Source organism: Pleurodeles waltl, chromosome 10 (assembly GCF_031143425.1).
Source record: "Pleurodeles waltl isolate 20211129_DDA chromosome 10, aPleWal1.hap1.20221129, whole genome shotgun sequence".
NCBI lineage: Eukaryota > Metazoa > Chordata > Amphibia > Caudata > Salamandridae > Pleurodeles > Pleurodeles waltl.
Genome location: NC_090449.1, coordinates 561,521,263 through 561,544,181, shown reverse-complemented (window position 1 = coordinate 561,544,181; position 22,919 = coordinate 561,521,263). Strand labels below are relative to the sequence as shown.

Below are 22,919 nucleotides of genomic sequence, written 5' to 3'. Positions count from 1 at the left end.
GAATATGCAGATAGATTTCTTGCTCAGCAGGCACGAGAACATACATTCAATAATAAAATGACATCTTTTTGGGATAACAAAAAGCACAGCTCTAATGCTGAACTTGCTGAGATACAAACCGCTTTTCTTAAACACTATACTCAGATTAACACAAAGCAGCAGCAGGTTGATGAGGCGCAATTAAGATCCTTTTATTGTAAACTTTGAGGGCCATTTTTATACTTTTTGACGCACAACTGTGGTCTCAGGAAAAAAACAGGCCTCAAACCGGACTTACGCCATTTTGTTTACACCCAACCTCCATTGACATGACTCCTGTCTTAGCAAAGACAGGAGTCATGCCCCCTTGCCCAATGGCCATGCCCAGGGGACTTATGTCCCCTGGGCATGGTCATTGGGCATAGTGTCATGTAGGGGGGCCCAAATCAGGCCCCCCCATGCCACTGAAAAAAAACAGAAAAAATACTTACCCCAACTTACCTCATCTTCCCTGGGATGGGTCCCTCCATCCTTGGGTGTCCTCCTGGGGTGGGCAAGGGTGGCAGGGGAGGGCACCTCTGGGCTCCTTCCGAGCCCACAGGTCCCTTAACACCTGCACTGACCCAGGCGTTAAAAAACACCACCCATCAGGCTGTGTGCTGTTTTTTAAGGCCCACCCCCTCCTGTGCGCCAAAATGACGCCAGAGTATAAATAAGGCGCACAGGCCTTAAAGCCATTTTTTGGAAGGGAACGCCTACCTTCCATATCATTAACGCAAGGCAGGTTCCCCCTTCCCAAACATTACGCAAATGGTGGGATTTTGATGTCCACGGGGTCGGACGTCAAAGTATAAATATGTGGCAGGGTTTGCGCCGAATGTGCGGCAAAAGTTTTGACACACATTCGGCAAGCAGAGTATAAATGTGCCCCTTAATTCCTAATCTGCTATCAGATTAGGCTCACACAATGATCATCATATTTACCCTAGATGAAGCTGACACAGCCCTAAAGTCACTGGCCAAAGTAGATTCACCTGGGCAACATGGCCTTCTGGCTTAATTTTATTAAAAAAATTCAGCTGTATTAAACGCTTAGGGCCATATTTATACTTTTTGACGCACAACTGCGCCAACACAGTTGTGCGTCAATGTTTTGACCGCCGGCTAACGCCGGCCATGCCAACGGGCCATGCGGACGCCTTATTTATGGAATTACGTTAGCCGGCGCTGCGGAATGGTCTGCATAAAAAAAAATGACTCACACCAGGCGGCGCCGGCGTATGGGAAAATGGGGGTTGTGCGTCAAAAAATGGTGCAAGTCAGGTCTGAGGGAAAAATCAGGCCTCAAACCGGACTTGTGCTATTTTGTTTTACACCCAACCTCCATTGATATGACTCCTGTCTTAGCAAAGACAGGAGTCCTGCTCCCTTGCCCAATGGCCATGCCCAGGGGACCTATGTCCCCTGGGCATGGTCATTGGGCATAGTGGCATGTAGGGGGGCCCAAATCAGGCCCCCTATGCCACTGAAAAAAAAAAATAATACTTACCCCAAATTACCTCAACTTCCCTGGGATGGGTCCCTCCATCCTTGGGTGTCCTCCTGGGGTGGGCAAGGGTGGCAGGGGGTGACCCTGGGGGCAGGGGAGGGCACCTCTGGGCTCCTTACGAGCCCACAGGTCCCTTAACGCCTGCCATGACCCAGGCGTTAAAAAACGGTGCCCATCAGGCTGTGCAACGTTTTTTAAGGCCCACCCCCTCCTGTGCATCAAAATGACACCAGAGTATAAATAAGGCGCACAGGCCTTAAAGTCATTTTTTGCAAGGGAACACCTACCTTGCATATCATTAACACAAGGCAGGTTCCCCCTTCCAAAAAATGATGCACATGGTGGGATTTTGGTGTCCGCGGGGTCGGGCGCCAAAGTATAAATATGGGGCAGGGTTTGCGCCGAATGTGCGTCAACATTTTTGACACACATTCGGCGCAAGCAGAGTATAAATATGCCCCTGAATTTTTAAAGCGGGGCAATCATATTTTGGGGGGGGGGAAGGTCCCGCCTTCCTTCGAACGGCGGTGGTTGTTAGTTTCCTAAAAAAAGGCAAGGATGAGGACAATATTAACTTCCATAGGCCAGAGGTCTTCAATCTGGGGGTCGCGACCCCCAGGGGGGCCGTGGAGTCCTGGAAAGGGGGTCCCGCATTCCCCCAGCCGATCCTTAAAATGCCTCAGTTGAACTTAAAATTTTAGTCTCCGGTGCTGCGAAAGCCTCACAGACAGCTAAGGAGACCTTCATCACAGGGTGTCTGCTTCCTGAATGAAATGCAAATGTGCTCTAAGAGCTAATCTGCAAATGTATAGGGTGCTTGGGAGCAGCTTTAAATGATCAAATCACTCAAAGCTTTGTGAGGACAAACATTTATTCTTTTAGAGGGGTAATGCAGAGTTAACAACGGTGCTGTGAAGTGCACACTTTTAATTGTAATTGTATTTCTACAGCATTTCCACAGTGCTTACTTCACCTGGAGGTGTTGAAGGGACAGCTATTTAAAAAAAAAATAGAAAATTTTTTTATTGCATATGCTCTGATATTACTTAAATCTACATTTTGGAAGCGCAGTTTTATCTCAAACCTTGTTGTAGTGGCCTATCTTATACTGTGTGTAATGTAAGTATAAAATAACGCCTTACATATTCACAGTGCTTTCTGTCACAGGCTGTGACCTCATGGCACTAAAAATACACAAGTCACTATTCTCAACTTCACTAACCAAGATTTAGTTCTGTCGCTCTCTGGTTACACACAGACCTCTGCAGTGCATTAATTGAGGTTTCATAATGCACTACAGTGCATTTCCCAATGAGTAACAACTTTATTTTATTTATTTTTCATTTAAGCTGGCTGTTACTTTCTATGTAGGTACCTGACGGTGAAAGACTTTAAAAAACGTAGAGAATATTTTCGGCTTATTTATTTTTACACTCCAGTGCCACAAGCCTCTCAGTCATACCTATTAGATGACGCGAAGCCACCATGAGTGGCTTTGATTTGCCTTGTAAGTCAAAGCAGTGCAAGCCGCTGCATTGCCATACTTTGCGTGAAGGAGGTGTTCCATGGGCGTTGTGGTGGGTGTTCCCGTGCAACACAGATGGATTTTGACGCTTCCCCAGATTTACAAAATCACGTAAACTGAAGCAGTGCCAAAACCTTACGCCTCCCCAGAGCAGGCGTAATGAGGAGAAATGTTTTAATTTCTCCTTGTTTTTTTCTCTTTCCATGTGTGTTGCATTCTGCTGCACATATAGAAAGAGGTACAGTGCCTCTCTGGATTGTTTTTGTGCAGGAAGGTACCCCTTCCTGTACAAATACAATCCTGCCTATGTTGACACTAGGTAACAATTGTGCGCCAGCGCAGGGGGAAAAGACAGAAATGCACTGTATTTCATAAATACGGTTGATTCCTGCCCTTTTGTATTGGCGTGGGGCAGTGTAGCAAGAAGACTTGTGGCGCTGCCCCAAGTCAATTCCTCATAAATGAGGGCCCATGTTTTTAGCCACACCCTTGACCACACCCCCACAGTCACTGACCTATGGTTTGCTAAACACTGTTTAATATTATTTCCTCACAGTAAAAATGATTTGCTGTGGGAAATGGGGCCGTCTATTATTGTTGATGATGAGGAGTACTAGGTTCTAGAATTTTTTTATCAGGAGGGGGTCCTTACACCTAAAAAATTTTTAAGAGAGGGCCCCGCCATCGAAAAGTTTGAAGACCTCTGCCATAGGCCCATAAGCTTGCTAAATGTAGATCATAACATTTTTGCTAAACTACTGGCTAACCGCATGAGCAGGATGATGTGTTCTAAAGTAAATCTCGATCAATGTGGCTTCGTGCAAGGTCGGGAATTATTTACTACCATGAACTTTTTAATTGAAGATTTCGATTATTTTAAACAAAATAAAATATCAGCACAGGTTATAATTTTAGACACTGAGAAGGCTTTTGATTTGTTCTGCTGCGGAATCTTGTGCATTATCCTTAGGTTTCCTCACGAGGTTTATACAGACTGTAATGTGTCTATATGAGGGTGCAAAGGCAGAAAAATTGTTAATTCGCATAATACCAGAGTATGCCAGGTGGGCGGAGGCACACAACAAGGTTGCCCCCTGTCACCTCTATTGTTTGCTCTGTTCATCGAGCCACTAGCAATAGTCATCCTCACCAATACAGACGTAGTTGCACCAATAGGAGGCATGACCACCCTTAAACTATTTGAGGACGACATAGCTCTGTTTTTAAAACCAGAAATAGAAATCCAGAAGCAAGTTTCTGGGATGTTTCAAATAAATCAGGAGCAAGGAGGATACAAAATTAATTAAGCCAAAACATAGATTTTATTGTGTAACTGCACGGTGAATACACTACACACTGAGTTTCACTCTTAAGCAATGCAAAGCCAAAATGTTATCTAGGTATTTATGTTTACGAAAATATTAATGATTTGTATGGATTAAACTATGCCTCTGCAGTAACTAAAATCAAGAATCTGTTTAGTAAATGGGTTAATCTGCCCATGTCAATTATATGCCATTTTGCCCTGATTCATATGTCTGTGCTCCCCTTATGCAATTTTCTTTTTGCTGCCATCCCCTGGGCATTACAGATGACATTTTTTAAGGAGCTAGAGGGGATGTTTACAGCTTTTTTATGGATTCATAAAGTTCCCAGGTTATCTATGAATGTACTGTGTCGTCCAGTAAAGGAAGGGGGCCTTCGTCTCCCAGATCTACTGGAATATTATTTGGCACGTTTCACACATATTACCTACAGATTTTATGGTCTTTCGTGTGAAAATTTAAGTCACAATTTTTCTCTTGATTAAATTTTTCAGGAGTCTGGGATTTTTGATATTATCAAGCTTACCACACTGCCCAAGAAAGTCAGGTATACAACCCTACAATGGCTGCTGAAGCTTAAAACACAGATGTTTAAGCTGGCTAATAATGACGCTACCGATCTGGCCACCGATCTGGCAAATATATATACATATATATATATATATATATATACATATACACCCCTTTTGGCTAAAAACATCGTCTTTCAATGGGTGAGCAATGGTTACTGTACTATTAAGGATTGTTTACATGTTGACTCTTGGAAAGTATGGGAGGAAGTGGAGGTTAGTATCAGATATTTCAAAGATATACACTGGTCATTTATTCAAGTATGACATTTTTTTTAATGCAATTGATCTTAATCACATAACCTCCAGCTTTGATCTGGCAGAAGAACTGGTGGAAACAAGAACCTGCAGGTCCATCAGCTGCTGGGTTGCCCTCTTTAGACATCAGAAGGCAAATATGCTGTTTGTTAAGGTACAGGACAAATGGCAGGCCAAAGAGGTCCTTTTGCTAACATCCATAGCTTGAAAAAAAATAAATGAGTTTAACGCCTCTTTGTTGAAGGGGGCGAATCTTAGAAAAATTCAATTTTATACTGAATGGATATTGTATAAGACAAAAGTATTTCCCCATAAGATTTATCCCCAAAATCCCAATAGATGTTTTTGTTGTCAAATAGATGGGGCGAGGGACTCCACCAAAATAAGGGTATTTTGGGAAGAAATCGAAAAACACTGCTCTGATGTATTGGAATTGCAGAACCCATTTGATGTACACAAGTAGCGGGCTTGGATATTCAGCTGAAATTAATGCTAATTCTTTGCAAGAAAAAACGTATTTACATTATTGCTTTGATTGCCAGATCATTAGTTCTTCAAAACTGGTGCTCGGAAGTAATTCTGACAATCCAGCAATGGCTGTCCAAGATAGGGAAAATTAATGAACTTGAAAGAAAATATGCTTTACGTTCGGGATCTTACGGTAAATTGTTAAAGTTATGGGAGGAGATCACATGCGTTAATAATATGACTCACACAGGGGGATCACCCTCATTGTGGATGTAATAGAGTGGTTTTTGCTCTATGGTGCAGCAGTTTCTGATTAACATGATGTGTGGATTTCTTTCTTTTTGTCTTCTTTCTCTTTCTTTTTCTTTTTTCCTTTTTGAAAAACGTTTTGCACAATTGTAAGTTGTCTGTATGTGAAATTGTGATGTTTAATCAGACTTGTAATATTTATTTTATGATAAACTCTCTGAATAAAAAATAAAAAAATAACTATAAAGTAAATTTAATGATGCAAATTAGTATTATTTTATGTTGTTAAGAACACTGTGGCTGAATTTATGTCTCTGCAAAATTCTCTGCCATTCCCTTTCACTCCAAACATTGCTTTAGATAAATGTTTTGAGATTTTAGATAAATGTATTGAGATTGATACTGTAAATTTGATTTTCATTTGGAATTCAGTAAAGCATATTTCATTTTTAAGCATCATTCCAGACAGACGGATACTTTCTCAGTATTATGCAGAAAAATTAAGAGAATAATACACTTTTTGAAATATGAATGCAATGAAATTGATCACAGTTGTGTGGAGATATGATTTTTTCTTGGTCAAATATCCATTCAACAAGCAGACTTCCATGATATGTTTTATGAAACAATGATTTTAACCTCACCGAAGTCCAGTTCTCACACTACAATAAAGGGACCAGTTTATAGATTTACAGCTGGCTTTTGTGATGAGTTAACTATCCAACACAAATGCTTGGCTGCACTTTTTTGTTATAGGTCTCATTTCACTCTCAGGGGCTGAAGATAGGGAATAGGTAAGGCTGTCAATTCAGGTGTTGCACCTGCATCCTAGACCAACCTCCGGTACAAAAAAAAGCAACTAGAGAAACAGGAGTCTACTATGGATTAATCACTATATCTAGTAAGGAGTGGACCCTGTGAGGAAGCATGCTACTACATGCATGAGGGTCCAACTTCTTTAAAAGAAAGTGTCCTAAACTAATAACTGAAATACTGGCATATCTGAAGTTAGTATAGCTCACCTGAGTATATCATACCTTTAGTGTTTATTCAGTCAAATAACAATGCTGTGTGGTAGGCTGTTTTATTCCTCTCACTACACCTTAATATGCATATTTACTACATGAGTATGTCACATCTACTCATAACATAATCTCAGGGAACCAGGCCAACACAGTTAAATAGAAATAACACGCCAAAGGTACATGTGATGCTCAGCAAAATGTTTTCTCCACATTCATAGACTTACCTGAACAGACATAAAATGACCATAGCTGCAGTCAAGGAAATTAATGATATGCTGTGGCCAATAGTATATCCAGTCTTGATTGTTCCAAAGAAGGTAGTCTGTAAACAATAACAAAAGAATGTAAATTAAAGATAACCATTGCATGTGAAGGATGCAGAAATAGTATCTGTACCCTAAGATGTTATTTTTTACACAATATTTACTATTTAGTAATGCACACACAGACTGAATTCACTGAAGGTGGCTGTATATCATTGGTCAAAATACACAAATTGCAGCTTTGCAGGTGCAAATGTGAACTTACATGCCTGAGTTATACAAATTTCACTAATTCCGATCGAATTTTACACTGATGTTTGGAATGACATTTAGGAAGGCCAACCAAAGAAAAATGTTGTTTTTACACTGCACATTCCTTACAAAACCATATAGAGGGTCATTACGAGTCTGGCGGACAGACAACCACCAATGCGGCTCACTGAGCGCCACATTACAATTCTGCCAATATGGATGGTCTGGAGGTGGTGGTGGTCCTAATCCGCCAGGGCAGCATTGCAAGCAGCACTGCCCTGGGCATGATGGCCCCCTTCTTTGCCAGTGGTTTCATGGCAGTAGCACTGTCATGAAAATGCTGGCAGAGAACCAGTGCAGGGGGCCCCAAGGGGGCATGCACTGCCCATGCACTTGGCATGGGCAGTGCAGGGGCCCCCCTGGCCAGCACCACTCTCACAATGTTCAATGTTCACTGTCGCTACAGCATTGCTTCTGGCTCGATTACGAGTCAGAGACAATGCTGTAGCCTGTTTCCCGCTAGGCCAGTGGGCGGAAACTCAGGTTTTTGCGCGCTGACCTAGTGGGAAACTCTTAATGGGGCCGGTGAGGAGGTAGCCTGTATGGCGGCAACCTCCCCGTCACCAGTTCGGCAGATGATAAAAATTGTCCGCCGGAAGGTAAAAAACATCCAAAAACTCATAATGAGCCCCATAATCTGGAAATGTGAATGCAACATTAAGCCAACATTTATGCAAACTATATAATCCGATCACATTATTATTATCCATTAAAGACAATCTTTCTTTGGCCTCAGAAAAACCAAATGCTGAGTAAGCTCTGCATGCATATAGGGTTAAATGTACTACCATAGTCTGCAGTCTCAAATGCTCTGAATCAAAAAACAGGACCATTTGAGAACTCAAAATAGGTAATTCCTTTGTTTGAATCTACCTGTTAGGTAATGTTTTACTGGCTTCTAAAATAGGACTGTGAAAAGATATTCATTGTGTGTTTGGAAGGGGTGTGCTGTGGGCATCCCTTCCACATACCGAATGGTTTCCAAATTGTCAAACCATTCGCAAAAGGTTACAGCAATTAATGTAGTAAACCACAACATCAGTATGCAAAATTTTAATTTAAAAAATATTTATTTAGTGGCAATACCATAATGTTATATGTAAAATGTTAGTAATCAAAAATACTATAAGGAAAATTAAAGCGCAATTGTTTGTAAAACTATTTGATTGCTTAATTGACCTGTGGGATAACTCAATTAGTGGAACATTCTCTACTGATGAAAGCAGTGATCAGCATGTACCTAGTTCCAATAATAGGAGGCAGGAACATCTTAAGGATTTTGGGGGCCCTGGGCCAAAAGTATTTTGGGGGCCCCTATTCAAAACAGCTTTAAACTTATGATCCAATTTCAGCTCTTTCATGCCTGTTTTGGCCAGGTCAGTGACCACTCGGACCAATTTTAAATGTGTTTACATCCAGTATTCGGGGATAGTGCAGTGTGTTTTCAACATTGTAACACAAGGGCAGCTTGCTAATATTACTGCAAATAATGTCTGTGAGGCCCTCACATTTTTCAAATGTGAGATCCTGATTTGATCTAAAATTAAAAAGAAATTATGGAAGTTACATGAAATATAAGCACATTTCTCTGCAAAACTTCTGTAATAGACTCTGCAACATCACCCATGATAAAAATAAATTAAAGGAAAACAACATTAAAAAATCTATTTAAGAATTATTCAAGGTCATCAGGGTAGGACTCTCTGCAAAATAGAGCTGGCTCTATCAGGGAGCCCCCTGAAAGTCTGGGGCCCTGGGCCAGAGCCCACTTTGCCCATGCCTTAAAACGTCTGTGATCGGAAGACGGACTCATCCTTCTAAAGATCATTTGTGTACCATTAAATTGGGCAAATATAGGATCCATTAGTACACAGCTAGGCAATATCAGAGGCGTAGTAAGAGTTATAAAAAATATCATGTTATTATTTTTAACGTTATACCCTATTGTAGGGAAGAGCAACATTTTTCAACATTATAAAGGTTATTTCACTTGCAAATATGATTTTGATTGGTTGGTTAAATTCAATGTATAATCCAAACATATTCAATTTTTATGAATGATATTGCTAACGGTGAAATTTTGCTAATGAATATTTACATATTCTGAATGTTAAATCTGCATAAAGAATTAAAGAATGAGTTAACATAGAAACTAATACACAAGTTTGAAAATGTACCTACTTGAGTGACCACCAATAATCACGAAGTGTACTTTTTAACAGCTTATTAATGTAAAATGTTGCGCTCATGTTTAGATTCATGTAGTAGTATGTCATATTAAGGTTATGTGTTATGTATTTGTCTTTATTCATCATGGGGCTTAATTTAGCAAGGTCTTGGGCCTAGTTGCACGGCCTCATGGCAAGTTTCATTGCTTAGACGATTTGTAAAATGGCTGCTTAGAGAATTAAATTGTAATTTTCCATTGCGTTGACCGAATGATAGTAGCTAAAATTCTTTCCCATGTGAACCGCTTGCTGGAATATGTTGTACTAGCGTTGGATACATTGGAAAACGTGGTGTGAGTAAAGGCATGGTTCACAGGAGCTGACAATGGAAGCACTGTTTAGAGTATAAGCTGATACAATTTTGCTACCTGACGAGCACAATGACGGGAACAGGAGAAGAGGAGCCAATCATCGCCATGTGATCAACGTTTCAGTAAATTATTAGGTTTTAGGATCTACTTTCATTGGACTAAAGGTAAACGTACGGTTATTTGACCAATAGCAACGTGGAAAGTAGTTTTAAGGAATCTAACTTAACCAGACTGCCCTGAGAGGAGAGGTCCCCATTTTTCTTTCTTAACCATCCAAGAGGAGATGCGCTTAGCTTTTTTCCTATATTTGTTGCAGAGAAGCGACATTCTGATTATGCCCGTTCCTGAGATGTTTCTATCTTGAACTTTATTGATGCTATGCTGACCAAACAGATGTCCAGTTGATGAAGACTGTCACCACTTACTGAACCAAATTAAGGCAAGGTATAAGACGATGTTACTGATCACTATGCCTATTTGCTTTTGCTTTGTTTTTAGGTACCTACCACTAATTTTAAGAAAGCCATAGTTAGATGTTTTTCAAATTTGTGTTGACTAAATTGTTTTGCATGAAACTCAAACCCAGTCCAATCAGAAGGTTAGTCAGGATATTCACTAATGATTCTGGCTAAATATTAACAACAGTTGATGTCTTTTCTTTGCTGAATCTAAATGTATGCCCTTTTCATTGCACAGTTATTCTTACTTTTGATTCCTACTGCAACTCTAGAATAAGTAGTGATCCACTTGTTGATTAAATTGAGATTCTTTAGACGATTCGGTCAACCAGTATTGCTTCTGTATGCTTAATACTTGATTTTGAGATTAAGTTATGTGATATTAGCATTGTTAATATAGGGAAATAAACATTCTGACTTTTACATAAAGGTGTGGTTATTCATGGCCAAGGGGTCATGGTGTGTGGAAATTACTGACTCCCAAGAATATTGATATTATTGTTTGGTATTGCTGTTGATTTGTATTGGAACTGAGTCTTATGGGGGGAGCTACCCTAAGCACACTGTAAATCAATGAAAAAAAATTGTAGAGCGTGCTACTCACCCGTGAGGGTCTCAAGGCGCTGCAGGGGGGGAAAGGGAGGGTCACTGATCGAACAACCAATTCTTGAGGTTCTTTCTGAAGACCAGGAGGTCTTTGGTTTTGCGAAGGTCGGTGGGGAGGGAGTTCCAGGTTTCAGGGGTGAGGTAGGAGAAAGACCTGCCTCCTGTGGTGGTGCGTTGGATGCGGGGGACTGCGGCTAAGGCGAGGTCGGCAGATCGGAGGTTGCGTGTGGGAGTGTGGAAGTTAACTCTTTCATTGAGGTAGGTTGGGCCGGTGTTGTGGAGGGACTTGTGTGCGTGGATGAGGATCTTGAATGTGATTCTCTTGTCTATGGGGAGCCAGTGAAGGGATTTGAGGTGTGGTGAGATTCTTTCGTGTCGGGGGAGGCCAAGGACGAGGCGTGCGGCTGTGTTCTGGATTCTCTGGAGTTTGCGTTTGAGTGTGGTGCCGGCGTAGAGGGCGTTACCGTAGTCCAGTCTGCTGCAGATGAGTGCGTGGGTGACTGTCTTTCTGGTTTCTGGGGGAATCCATTTGAATGATTTTTTTAGAGTGCAGAGTATGTGGAAGCAGGAGGAGGTTAGAGCATTGATTTGCTGTGTCATGGAGAGGGAGGGGTCAAGGATGATGCCGAGGTTGTGTGCGTGGTTTGCGGGGGTGGGTGTGGGGCCTAGGGCGGTGGGCCACCAGGAGTCATCCCATGTGGTTTTGTTGGGGCCGAAGATGATGATCTCAGTTTTGTTTCAGTTGAGCTTGAGGTGGTTAGTGGTCATCCAGTTGGCGGTGTCGAGGAGAGCGGCGTGTAGGTTGGTTTTAGCAGTGGTGGGGTTGCAGGTGAGGGAGAGGATGAGTTGGGTGCCATCTGCATAGAAGAGGATAGTGATTCTGTGTGCTCGGAGGATGTTTGCTAGGGGGATCATGTAGATGTTGAAGAGTGTGGGGCTGAGGGAGGACCCTTGGGGGACTCCACAGGTGGTCTTGGTAGTGTTGGAGTGGAAGGGTGGATGGCGGAATCTCTGGGTCCGGTCGGTGAGGAAGAAGGTGAGCCAGTCTAAGGCTTTGTGGCAAATTCCTATGTTGTGGAGGCGTGTGTGGAGTGTGTGGTGGCAGACTGTGTCAAAGGCTGCGGAGAGGTCTAGGAGGATGAGTGCGACGGTCTCGCCTTTGTCGAATTTGGTCCTGATGTCGTCAGTGCATGCGATGAGAGCGGTTTCCGTGCTGTGGTTTTTGCTGAACCCAGATTGTGAGGGGTCAAGAGTGTTGTTTGCTTTGAGAAAGTGGGATAGGTGGGCGTTGACTAATTTCTCTGCAACATTAGCGGGGAAAGGGAGGAGGGAGATGGGGCGGTAGTTGGAGAGGATCTCCGGGTCGGCTTTTTTTTTTTTTAGGAGAGCGGTTATTTCCACGTGCTTCCAGGGGTCTGGGTAGGTGGTGGAGTTGATTATGTTGTAGAGTATGGGGGCGATGGTTGGGCCAGCTTTGTTGTAGATGCGGTGTGGGCAGGGGTCGGAGGGGGAACCGGAGTGGATGGAGTTCATGTTTTTTTCGGCTTCTTCGTATGTGGTGGGGGTCCATGTGGAGAGTGTGGTGGGGTTCATGAGTGGGGGTTGGGTTGGGTGAGTGAGGGGTGTGTGTGGTGGGTGTGTGCGGTATGAAGCTGTTGTGGATGTCCAGGATTTTGTGGAGGAAGTGGTTGGAAAGGGCATCACATAGGGGCTGTGTGTGGGGGGTCTATGTTGCTGGCTTTGGGTTTGGCAAGTTCATTGATGATGGTGAAGAGTTCTTTGCTGTTTTGAGAGTTGTTGTCAAGGCGTGTCTTGTAGTGATCTCTTTTGGCGGTGCGTATGAGTTGGTGATGGGTGCAAATGGTGGTTTTGACGGTGGAGAAGTTGGTTGAGGAAGGTTCTCGTCGCCATATTTTCTCAGCTTGGCGGCATTTGCGCTTGGAGTCCTGGAGTTCAGGGGTGAACCATGGGGCGTTCTTGATGTTGCGGGTGGCAATGTGTTTTCTGAGGGGGGGTTGTGTGTCTGCGCAGGTAGTGATCCATTTGGAGAGGTTGTGTGCGCCTGTGTTGGGGTCGCTGGTGGGGGGGGGTTATGAGCCATCTGGGAGTTTAGTCGTTCTATGGGGATCTTGTCCCACATGCAGTAGGGTGTGGTGTGTTGATGGTAGTGTGTTGGGGTTTGGTGAAGGAGAAGTGGACGCAGTGGTGGTCAGTCCAGAGGAGTTCGGTGGTGTGGGTGTAGGCTATGTGTTTTGGATTGTGGTAAAAATTGCGTTGAGCGTGTGTCCTGCTGAGTGGGTGGGTGCGGTGACCAGTTGTTTGAGTCCGAGGTTGGTGAGGTTGTCTATGAGGGAGGTAGTGTTGTGGTCTTGTAGGTTTTCTAAGTGAAAGTTGAAATCACCGAGGATGATGTAGTCTGTGGAGGTGAGGGCGTGCGAGCTGATGCTGTCGGCGATGGTGTCGCAGAAGGCGGGGCGAGGTCCGGGTGGTCTGTAGATTAGTGTACCTCTGAGGGTGGAGTTGTTGTTAATGTGGATGAGGAAGTGCATGTATTCAGTGTTGTCGATAGTGTCTTGGGAGCTGGTGGTGACTTTGATGGTGTCTCTGTGTAGGATGGCGATGCCGCCGCCTGGCCTGTTGAGGCGGTCTTTGTGTTGGAGTTTGTATCCCTTGGGGGTGGCTATGGCTATGTCGGGTTCTGAGGACGGGTTGGTCCAGGTTTCCGTGAGGAAGGCGATGGCAGGTGAGTGTGATGTGAAGAGGTCCCAGAGTTCTATGGCATGTTTGTGAAGGGAGCGGATGTTGAGGAGCAGGCAGTTGAGGTGGTTGTGGTGGGTGGCGTTGGTGTGGTGCATGAGGGTGTTGTTGCGGGGTATGTTCTGGTTGTGGGCTGTTGTGCTGCGGGGTTGGTTGGTGGGAGCAGGTGGGTGAGACTTGTGTTGGGGGTGTTGTGTTTGTTGAAGGTGGGGTCGCTATGGTTGGTGTGTGGTGTGAGGGATGAGGAGCAGGAGAAGTGACAGGTGTGGCAGGTGAAGGGGCCATGAGTGTGTGTGGGGATAGATGGGGTGCATGTGGGGCGGGGGCCTGTGTTGAGGGAGTGGATGGTGAGGGGGGAGTAGTGAGGGGGGAGTAGGTATGTCTGAGAGGGCCAGGTGGACTGACGCTGGGCGTGGTCTTGGCGCGAAAGGGCGCAGACGGGCTTGCCTTTGGCGCGCCCACGCCACGGCTGCCATAAGAGGAGGGGAGGGTGGGAGTGGCAGCTGGGAGGAGGGAGGGCTTGACGAATGAGAGGGCTGGAGGGTGGGGCCGCAGGGGGCGCAGCGGCGGGAAAACCAGGCAAAAAGGACGGTGAGGAGGAGGGGGGAGGCAGGAGGGTCCGCAGGGGGTGCAGCGGTGGCGAAACCAGGCAAAAAGGACGGTGAGGAGGAGGGGGGAGGGGACGCAGGGGACGCAGCGGCGGGGAAAACAGGAGACAAAAATACGGAGTGGAGGTGGCGTGGATGGCGGAGGGGGGAGCGACCTGCCTCCATCAGCAATGCTCGCCCCTAAAGGTCCATCGAACCTCTAACGAATCCCCTTATAATCTAAAGATGAGAAACCAAATAAGGTCCGATGTGCTAACAGTATTGTTGACGTTTTACAAGACAAGTCTGATATTAGAACGTTTTGCACTAGTTATAATATATTTTAAACATTCAATTCTTAATTCATTAAAAACTTTTTTTGTGATTTCATATTGGCAAATGCAAATCCTCAGTGGGTGCCAGAATGCCTCACATCATTTTGATAGAATCGTTGCAGAGATGACAACATTATTTAGCCAGTCAATCGGATCACAGCTGATCTAATATTTTGAAATTGAGAGTAATAGGAGACATCACTGCTGATCTATCAGTTCAATGAAAAGTATGGAGTGGTAATTTTTTGCATTATATGATCACTTTTGACACCCTGCAGCTTTCAATTTATGCAGAATTTAATTTACTTCATTGTTTGTAGCATCTCAAGAACTTTATTTTTCATTCAACATATACATCAGTCATGAATGAAGCCCGTCCTCATTCAATTTTATTTATTTTATTTTTAATTGAGTCAGAAAAAAAACACAATAAAACAGACACCAGAACATCCATAGCATATGGAACAATGAAAGCATCCAAATAAAGGATGTACCTCATAATTAAACAATATGTCAATTCCAGGATGCTCGCTCAGCCATGTAATTTACCAATTAATCATTAGCAAGCACAGATAAATATACTCAACCTAAGACTGTAAACAATTACCGAATTAACTCCCAACATTAAAATTATCCTTGCAGTATGGTTCCCAACTGAAATCAGCCCAAATGTGCTCCAATCTCCTAATAGGCTGGACCCCTCTAGATTTAGCTAGAGCTCATTCCAACTCATAGAAATTGTGGATAGCAACCCAACATTCCATTACCCTGGGAGGATTTGGAGAAACACAGCTTCAAACAACACAAAGCCCACTGAAACCATCAGTATAGAAAGCAGTTTTGTCTGATCACTATTAGAAATTGGGCAGTAACCCAACAGTATTTACTTGGGAGTGAACCGTATATTACAGCCGAGACATTCTGAAAGCAGGTGAGTCACTCCTACCCAATATTCTTCTACACCAGGGCAGTTTACAAACATATGCAAGTTATCAGCTGTGATGCAACCACATTTAGGGCATTTAGGCCTTCATTACAAGTCTGGCGGCCCTAAGACCGCCTAACTCACGGTGGTGGTCAAACCGTCTCCACATTATGACTGTGGCAAACGTGCCATGGTCGGACCACCGGCACTGCCACTTTTGCTCCAGCCAACGGCCTGGCAGTGCCGGCAGTCTTAATATGCCAGGACAGAGCTGCCCTGTGGATTACGAGTCCCCTCTCCACCGGCTTTTACATGGCAGTTGCACTGCCATGTAAAAGCTGGTGGAGACGGAGTGCTGGGTGCCCCATGGGGGCCTCTGCACTGCCGATGAACTTGGCATGGGCAGCGCAGGGGCCCCCATGGACAGCCCGTTGCTCTTTTCCCTGTCTGCTTAACACCGCAACATTGTTCAATTCCGAGCAGGCTGTTTCCTGCTGGCCAGCAGGTGGAAACTGTTTCCACCTGTTGGTCCAACAGAAAACTTTTAATAGGGGCTGTGGGAGGGCTGCGGCATATGCAGTAACCTGACTGCTGGAGTTTGATGGGCGGGCTTTTCCACCCACCAAATTCATAATCAGGGCCTTAGTCTTCTCTTCCCCATATCACGCGCCCCACTTAATAATTCTATCCGGGGTATAATCAGGCCTGCAAATAGTCTTAAATTGCTGCCGTTTGAGACTTACTGAAAGCAGTGCATCATCAATAGCTTCAAAGGCACTAAGAACTTAGGAGGGGAGGATCTCCACTGACAAAACCTCACTCCACTTAACACTGAAGGTGGAAGTATCATCAGCCCGCTGTAAGCATAACTGCTCATAAAATGTACTAATAAGTGATATCTTAGATGCCCTGTATAGACAAGACAGTAAATCAGACTGAACCAAAGCATTTATAAGCTTGCACCCTGTTTCGAAAAAACCCTGATCTGAAAGTATTTGAAAAACAAATGTTGAGGGAGATCAAAAGCCTCTTGGAGCCCAGCAAAGGACCGAAATCCATTAAGGTTGTGGAGCTACCATGCAACCTCCACCCTATAGGAGGACAAGACTCTACTGGCTACGTCATGAAAAATATGTGGGGTGCATTGAAATATCCCACAAGGGAGTATCTGGATGTATTAATGGAAACTAGTAAATTGAAGAAATCTCCTGACAGATGCGAACAGTATCCAGAATAAACTTAAATCAGGCCCATTGGAAGTAGTTGGGATCCCCAATTCAGTAAAGATAAAGACAACAATCAGACTCTAAAAGAAGCCAATAATAAAAGATAGATGGCTCTGCGTCACTATTTATGAGTAAGCGCAAAAATGCTGCTTAAAAATAAAGTTGAAAGTCAGGTAAATGTAATCCACCTTGCCTATATGGGAACTTATTAATACTCATGGCGTGCCTAGCTAGCCGGTATCCCGAAATAAAGCTACTGATGGCCTCTTTTAGCCTTCTAAAATAAGAATCCGGAACCTGGTGGGAAACAACCCAAAAAATACAAAAACATCAGCAATACATTCAGCGCGATGATATTACATCAGCTAATAATACTCATTAAAATTTTATGTCATGCTCATAATTTCTGAATAACTGAGGTTAAAAGAGTCTCATAGTTCACCCGCACAATTTTCCCAACCTGCAAACCTAACTGAATCCCAAGATATGTAACTACTGGACTGACACCAGAAATTAGATTTTCAGGCTTACAATTTAACAGTACCTGGGTTTTGACTTAATTTAGCTTGTAACCAGAAAATACTCAAAATCTTTCAGCCTCGTCACTAATAAGATAAAGAGCACCTGACGAATTGGACAAATAGATAGCGGCGTCATCAGCATATCCAGTTATTTTAAGTTTACCCTCACTAAAAAAACATAGACTGAATCAGCTGATTTTGATCTAATGCTTGCAAATAAGGCTTGATACACTATGCAAATCACAGAGGCAATAGAGGGTACCCTTGACGGGTGCCATAATAGATCTGAAAATTATAGCCAATGAACCAGCATGAGTTAATTGAGCCCTTGGGTTCTTGTAGAGTGACTGCACCCACTTAGAAAATTGATCACTAATACATTGTAGCCCATGGACAATCCCATACAACACAATAAAATGCCTTTTCTGCATCTAAAAGAATCATACCCATCCTTAAATGAGACTTTCCAGCCACATTAAATGCACCAATTGCACTATTAACATGACTCATTGTGTCCTGCCCTGCTACAAAACAATGCTGTTGTGGCGAGACTAACCCAATAAGAAGAGGGGCCAAGCGACCAGTCTGACTCTTAGAAAAAACCTTAGTATCAGCGTTAATAAGCTATATCGGTTCTTTTGAAGGTTTACCTTTTTTTAAGAACACAATAATGTTTGTCGTATTCAATGAATATGGAATTTTGCCACCAACATCAATTTGCTGAAGGGACGGATAATGGTGTCTTTGAAAACTTTTTAAAATTACAGTGGGATAGCACCTTCCCAGGCCACTTTGCTCTATGGTAGAGCAAGAAGGGCTGCCACTATTTCACTGGTAGAAACATGCTTCTGAAGGATGGAAGCCTCAGACACTGACAAGGCCAGCAATTTACAATCCATAAGATATTGCATAAACTCTTTTGCATCAAAATTGGTAGGTTGACTATAAATGTTCTTGGAAGAAACCAAAACATTGCTCTACAGTAGCCTGAGGATGAGTATATACAACACCATCATTGCCCTTAATTGCCTGGATCGATCCCCTAGACTTCTTATCAGAGATTAGATATGCAGGTACGCGCCCAGCCTGCTCACCATATTCGTACTGAAGGGCCTGATTCTCAAAGAAGCAGGCAGCGACCTTCTCTTTCAGCACTCACCCCAAGAGTGAGCGTTTGTCAATTAGCCGGGCATATATAGTTTGTTGGTTAACCCCCTCAGCAGCTATTTCATTTGCATGGATAGTCTCTAGTTGCACAATAGTCTGACAAAGCAGCCGTGCAGTATCCTGAGAAGAAAGGCTCTGATTAAAGATAAACTCTAGTGTAGTACCTTTAATGAAAGCCTTCATAGAATCTCAAACTTTTGGAGGAGATGCTGTATTTAACAGCAAGAATTCAGACAATGAGCTTGTCAAACTTTTACAGTAATCTCAATTCACCAACAAATGACGGGGGAAAGGAAACTGACGCTGATCAATTCTTGCCGCAGGTAAATTATTATGAAATAAGACAGGGTTATGATCTGAAGGTATCTTAGGGCAGACATCCATGATTGCTTCCTGAATCAGATTATTATTAGTAAAAACCACATCAATCCTAGAAAAATGTTTATGTGGCAATGAATAATAAGTGTAACCAGGCTTAGTAGGGTATAATGCTCTCCAGGCATCTCGTAGTCCATGGAGGCGAGAAAGTTCAAGAATAGCAGCTCTAGTCTTCAACAAACTGGGGATAGCATGGTGATTCATAGTATCAATATTGTAATCAATAAGACAGTTCAAATCCTTCATTACCAGCAACTCCTCAGACTAGTCAAGCAGCTGTAGGCAAAGAAAACCAAAAACCCCAGGGCTGTCAGCATTTGGACCATAAAATGTGCAAATCACAAACGTCTGCCTGCAAAGCATCAGCTGAATAATCGTTCACCTGCCCCTAGAATCCACTGCAGATTTCAAAACCTTATATTCCAGATCATTCCAACCAATATAGCTAACCAACGGATAGAGTCAGACTGCGAAGTGCATGCCACAATATTATACCCAAAACGCCTTAACAGTAGACAATCTTGATAGGCAGGGTGAACCTCAGTAAGGGGTAGAATATGTGGCTTACACATCCTGCCTTCTTCGCAAACCAGTTGACATTTACTGGATGAAACTTTCCAGCATGTGTATTTAATCCTACCCTTTACAAAAAGCTGAACCCAGCCTCTTCAAATGTATCCCCCACAGCACAAGGACAAACCTTGCAAAGCAGTAATCAGTCGACAAATTGAAGGATAACTCATTCTGACTCATTTCCACACTGAACTGAAGCAGTGCTAAATAATAGCAAAAAACCCACAAGCCACCAACCCCCACCTTCCAAACCCCAAACCAGCCTGTAACAGGCAAAAGGAATCATCCCCTCCCCTAGGCTGGCAATGACTGAGACAACGCACTGAGACCCCTTCCCACTGCCCCACAATCACCCACTGGCTGCCCCACCATTATCAAATGCAAAGAAAAACCTGTAAAAAAAAAGACACAGCAACATAATGAAAAAAAGAAAATCATCTCCAGGCCCATTAAAATCTAGCAGAACATTAACTCCCAGTTCTCTTAAAACTTTTGAAGTATAGATATACCATCCTGCTCTGTATAACAAAAATGTGTCAGGCCATCTTTAATCATTTTCAACCTAGCAGGCTCTTGCAAAATTACTTGTGTACCAACCGCTTTCAAGGGGTCTATCAGTTGACATAGCTTCCAAAGCATATCGATAGTACTCTTACAAAGAACAGAGCGAACAAAATGGATGAGCTTTCGGAGAGATCGCCAGTCTCAGAAAAAAGTTACCTTTATAAATTAGAAACGGGCAAGGATGCTGGGCCTTCGAACTGGCATTGGTGATCCGCTGCATAGGAAGGCAGTGTGCATGTTGGAATCTGGGAGGCCATATCCCAGTCACCCCAGTTCTGGAAGAAATGCACTATAAACTGCAGCTAGTCATCTTCCTATTTGCCTTCAGGGATTCCAAACACATGGAGATTGTTCCACCTGTGACAATTTTCTAAAACCTCAATTTTAGCCTGAATGGATTTATTTGCTGATCATGAATCTCAAAGGTTTAGCAGCAGTCAAACCCAAATCTTCGGTGTCAGCCACCCTCTGCTGGAGCTCAATCAGATCTATAGTAAGAGCTATTACCTTGTTAGTGACCTCCAGCATTGACTGCTGTATTAATGCTGTGTCTGAATGTGCTTGTGCATAGTGCTGCTGTGCTTCACCTCTCTGCACCAGATCCAGTAGTAACCGCAGATAAGGCTTGTGATCACCACTCATCAGCCGTGTCCCGGGGTTCAAAGACCTGATTGGTGAGGGACTATTGGGAAGAGTAGTGTATTTGCCGATGACGGGGTAACCTTGCAATCAGGAGACTGATCCATGTGAAGTTCTCACTGAGTCTGACTGTCAACATATCTCCCTAAAGGGCCATGAAAATAAACAGAGAGAGGTCTGGAGACAGAAGGCTTACCACCTCCCTTCAAGGTATCCCAGTTATAAAGCTGACATCCTTTCACCCCCTGAGCACCATCACTCGCCGTTTTGCTTTTGATCCCCACTGCCTATTACCACTCTGCTGAGTCTGCAAGGATGGACTGCATTTCTGCGGCTGAAGGACAACATCTGGACTGGGTAAGACCACAACAGCGTCAGTAGACTATGACAAGGATAGTGAGGGCATCACAGTAGAGGAAAGAGCCCCTTATTGTATAGACTGTGACTGTGTAGACAGCATGGCCTGAGCCCCCTCCTCGAGAGCTTCGTCATGCTCCAGTGTTCCAAAAGATGCCACAATCAATCTGTCAGAGGCCAATCTGTCTGGGGCTTCGGATTACGAGAGACAGACACAGCTGCAGCAGCATTTTCCATCGACGGGGAAGATAAGCTGCACCTGGTCTCATTATTCTGAAGCAGATTTAAGGAATCATTCATGTTAGTCACACTGGGAGCCCTGACCACATCAGCTCCATTGTTACTTCACTGGACCAGAGAAGCTGTCAAAGCAGGAGAGAGTGCAGCCCTTGCAATCTGTGCTGCCGCTAACAGCATATCAGCAAAACATAAACCTCTCCCCATTGCAGGCTGCTCCTTGTTGTGAGTCTTGAGTAAATCTGCAACTGTGCCAGAGTATCACAGTTTAATTTTTGGGCATCCGAATGAAGGGGGACACTTTTCATCAGCATTACCAGCCTCTTCCTCTGACGCATGTTATGGATCACCCTGCCGATGTTAGAAGTTTCCTGAGCTGACTGCCCACCTCATGAAGGATTAGGACACTGCGGGCCATAGAGCATCCAGGAATGCAGGGACAGCTGCTGGGGGGAAAGGAAAGTAGTGCAAGACACCAAGCCCACAGAGGTGTCCCACCACATACCATTCACATAGAGCGCATGTGTAAGCTGCCACTCTTTGTGCGAGGCAGCGCACAACAGTTGTGGCCGCTGGGCTGAAAAGAGCTTCTTCAGTACAGATCAAAGCAGCTGAGTGGCGAAGACAGAAGCATGCCCCCCAGCACACAGGCAAGATCAGTGGGGAATCAGCTCAGCAACAGGAGCAGAGGAGACGGAATCCTGGCTTTTAACACTCAGAGTAGTCTAATGGCCAGCCAGAAGCTGGCAGCTGAAGTTGCCTATCTGTGTCTGTTTCTGCGTCGCTGTAGGAAAGTACCATCTTGCCTGGCATGTTACCCCCATTTTTCACAGTATATATGTTGTTTTAGTTGTATGTGTCACTGGGACCCTGGTAACCCAGGGCCCCAGTGCTCATAAGTGTGCCTGAATGTGTTACCTGTGTAGTGACTAACTGTCTCACTGAGGCTCTGCTAATCAGAACCTCAGTGGTTATGCTCTCTCATTTCTTTCCAAATTGTCACTAACAGGCTAGTGACCAATTTTACCAATTTACATTGGCTTACTGGAACACCCTTATAATTCCCTAGTATATGGTACAGAGGTACCCAGGGTATTGGGGTTCCAGGAGATCCCTATGGGCTGCAGCATTTCTTTTGCCACCCATAGGGAGCTCTGACAATTCTTACACAGGCCTGCCACTGCAGCCTGAGTGAAATAACGTCCACGTTATTTCACAGCCATTTTACACTGCACTTAAGTAACTTATAAGTCACCTATATGTCTAACCTTTACCTGGTAAAGGTTAGGTGCAAAGTTACTTAGTGTGAGGGCACCCTGGCACTAGCCAAGGTGCCCCCACATTGTTCAGGGCCACTTCCCCGGACTTTGTGAGTACGGGGACACCATTACACGCGTGCACTACATATAGGTCACGACCTATATGCAGCTTCACAATGGTAACTCCGAATATGGCCATGTAACATGTCTATGATCATGGAATTGCCCCCTCTATACCGTCCTGGCATAGTTGGCACAATCCCATGATC

General features: G+C 43.9%; 1 protein-coding gene across 2 annotated transcripts in view; it reads right to left on the bottom strand.

Moving 5' to 3' along the window:
• The window catches only part of VIPR1 (vasoactive intestinal peptide receptor 1), a 997,445-nt gene that overhangs the window by 379,735 nt on the left and 594,791 nt on the right, over positions 1–22,919 (bottom strand). For both annotated transcript variants that reach the window (XM_069210994.1, XM_069210995.1), the window contains one exon: positions 7,172–7,269. In XM_069210994.1, coding sequence (XP_069067095.1) covers positions 7,172–7,269 — 98 coding nt within the window. The remainder of the gene's footprint in view (positions 1–7,171; positions 7,270–22,919) is intronic.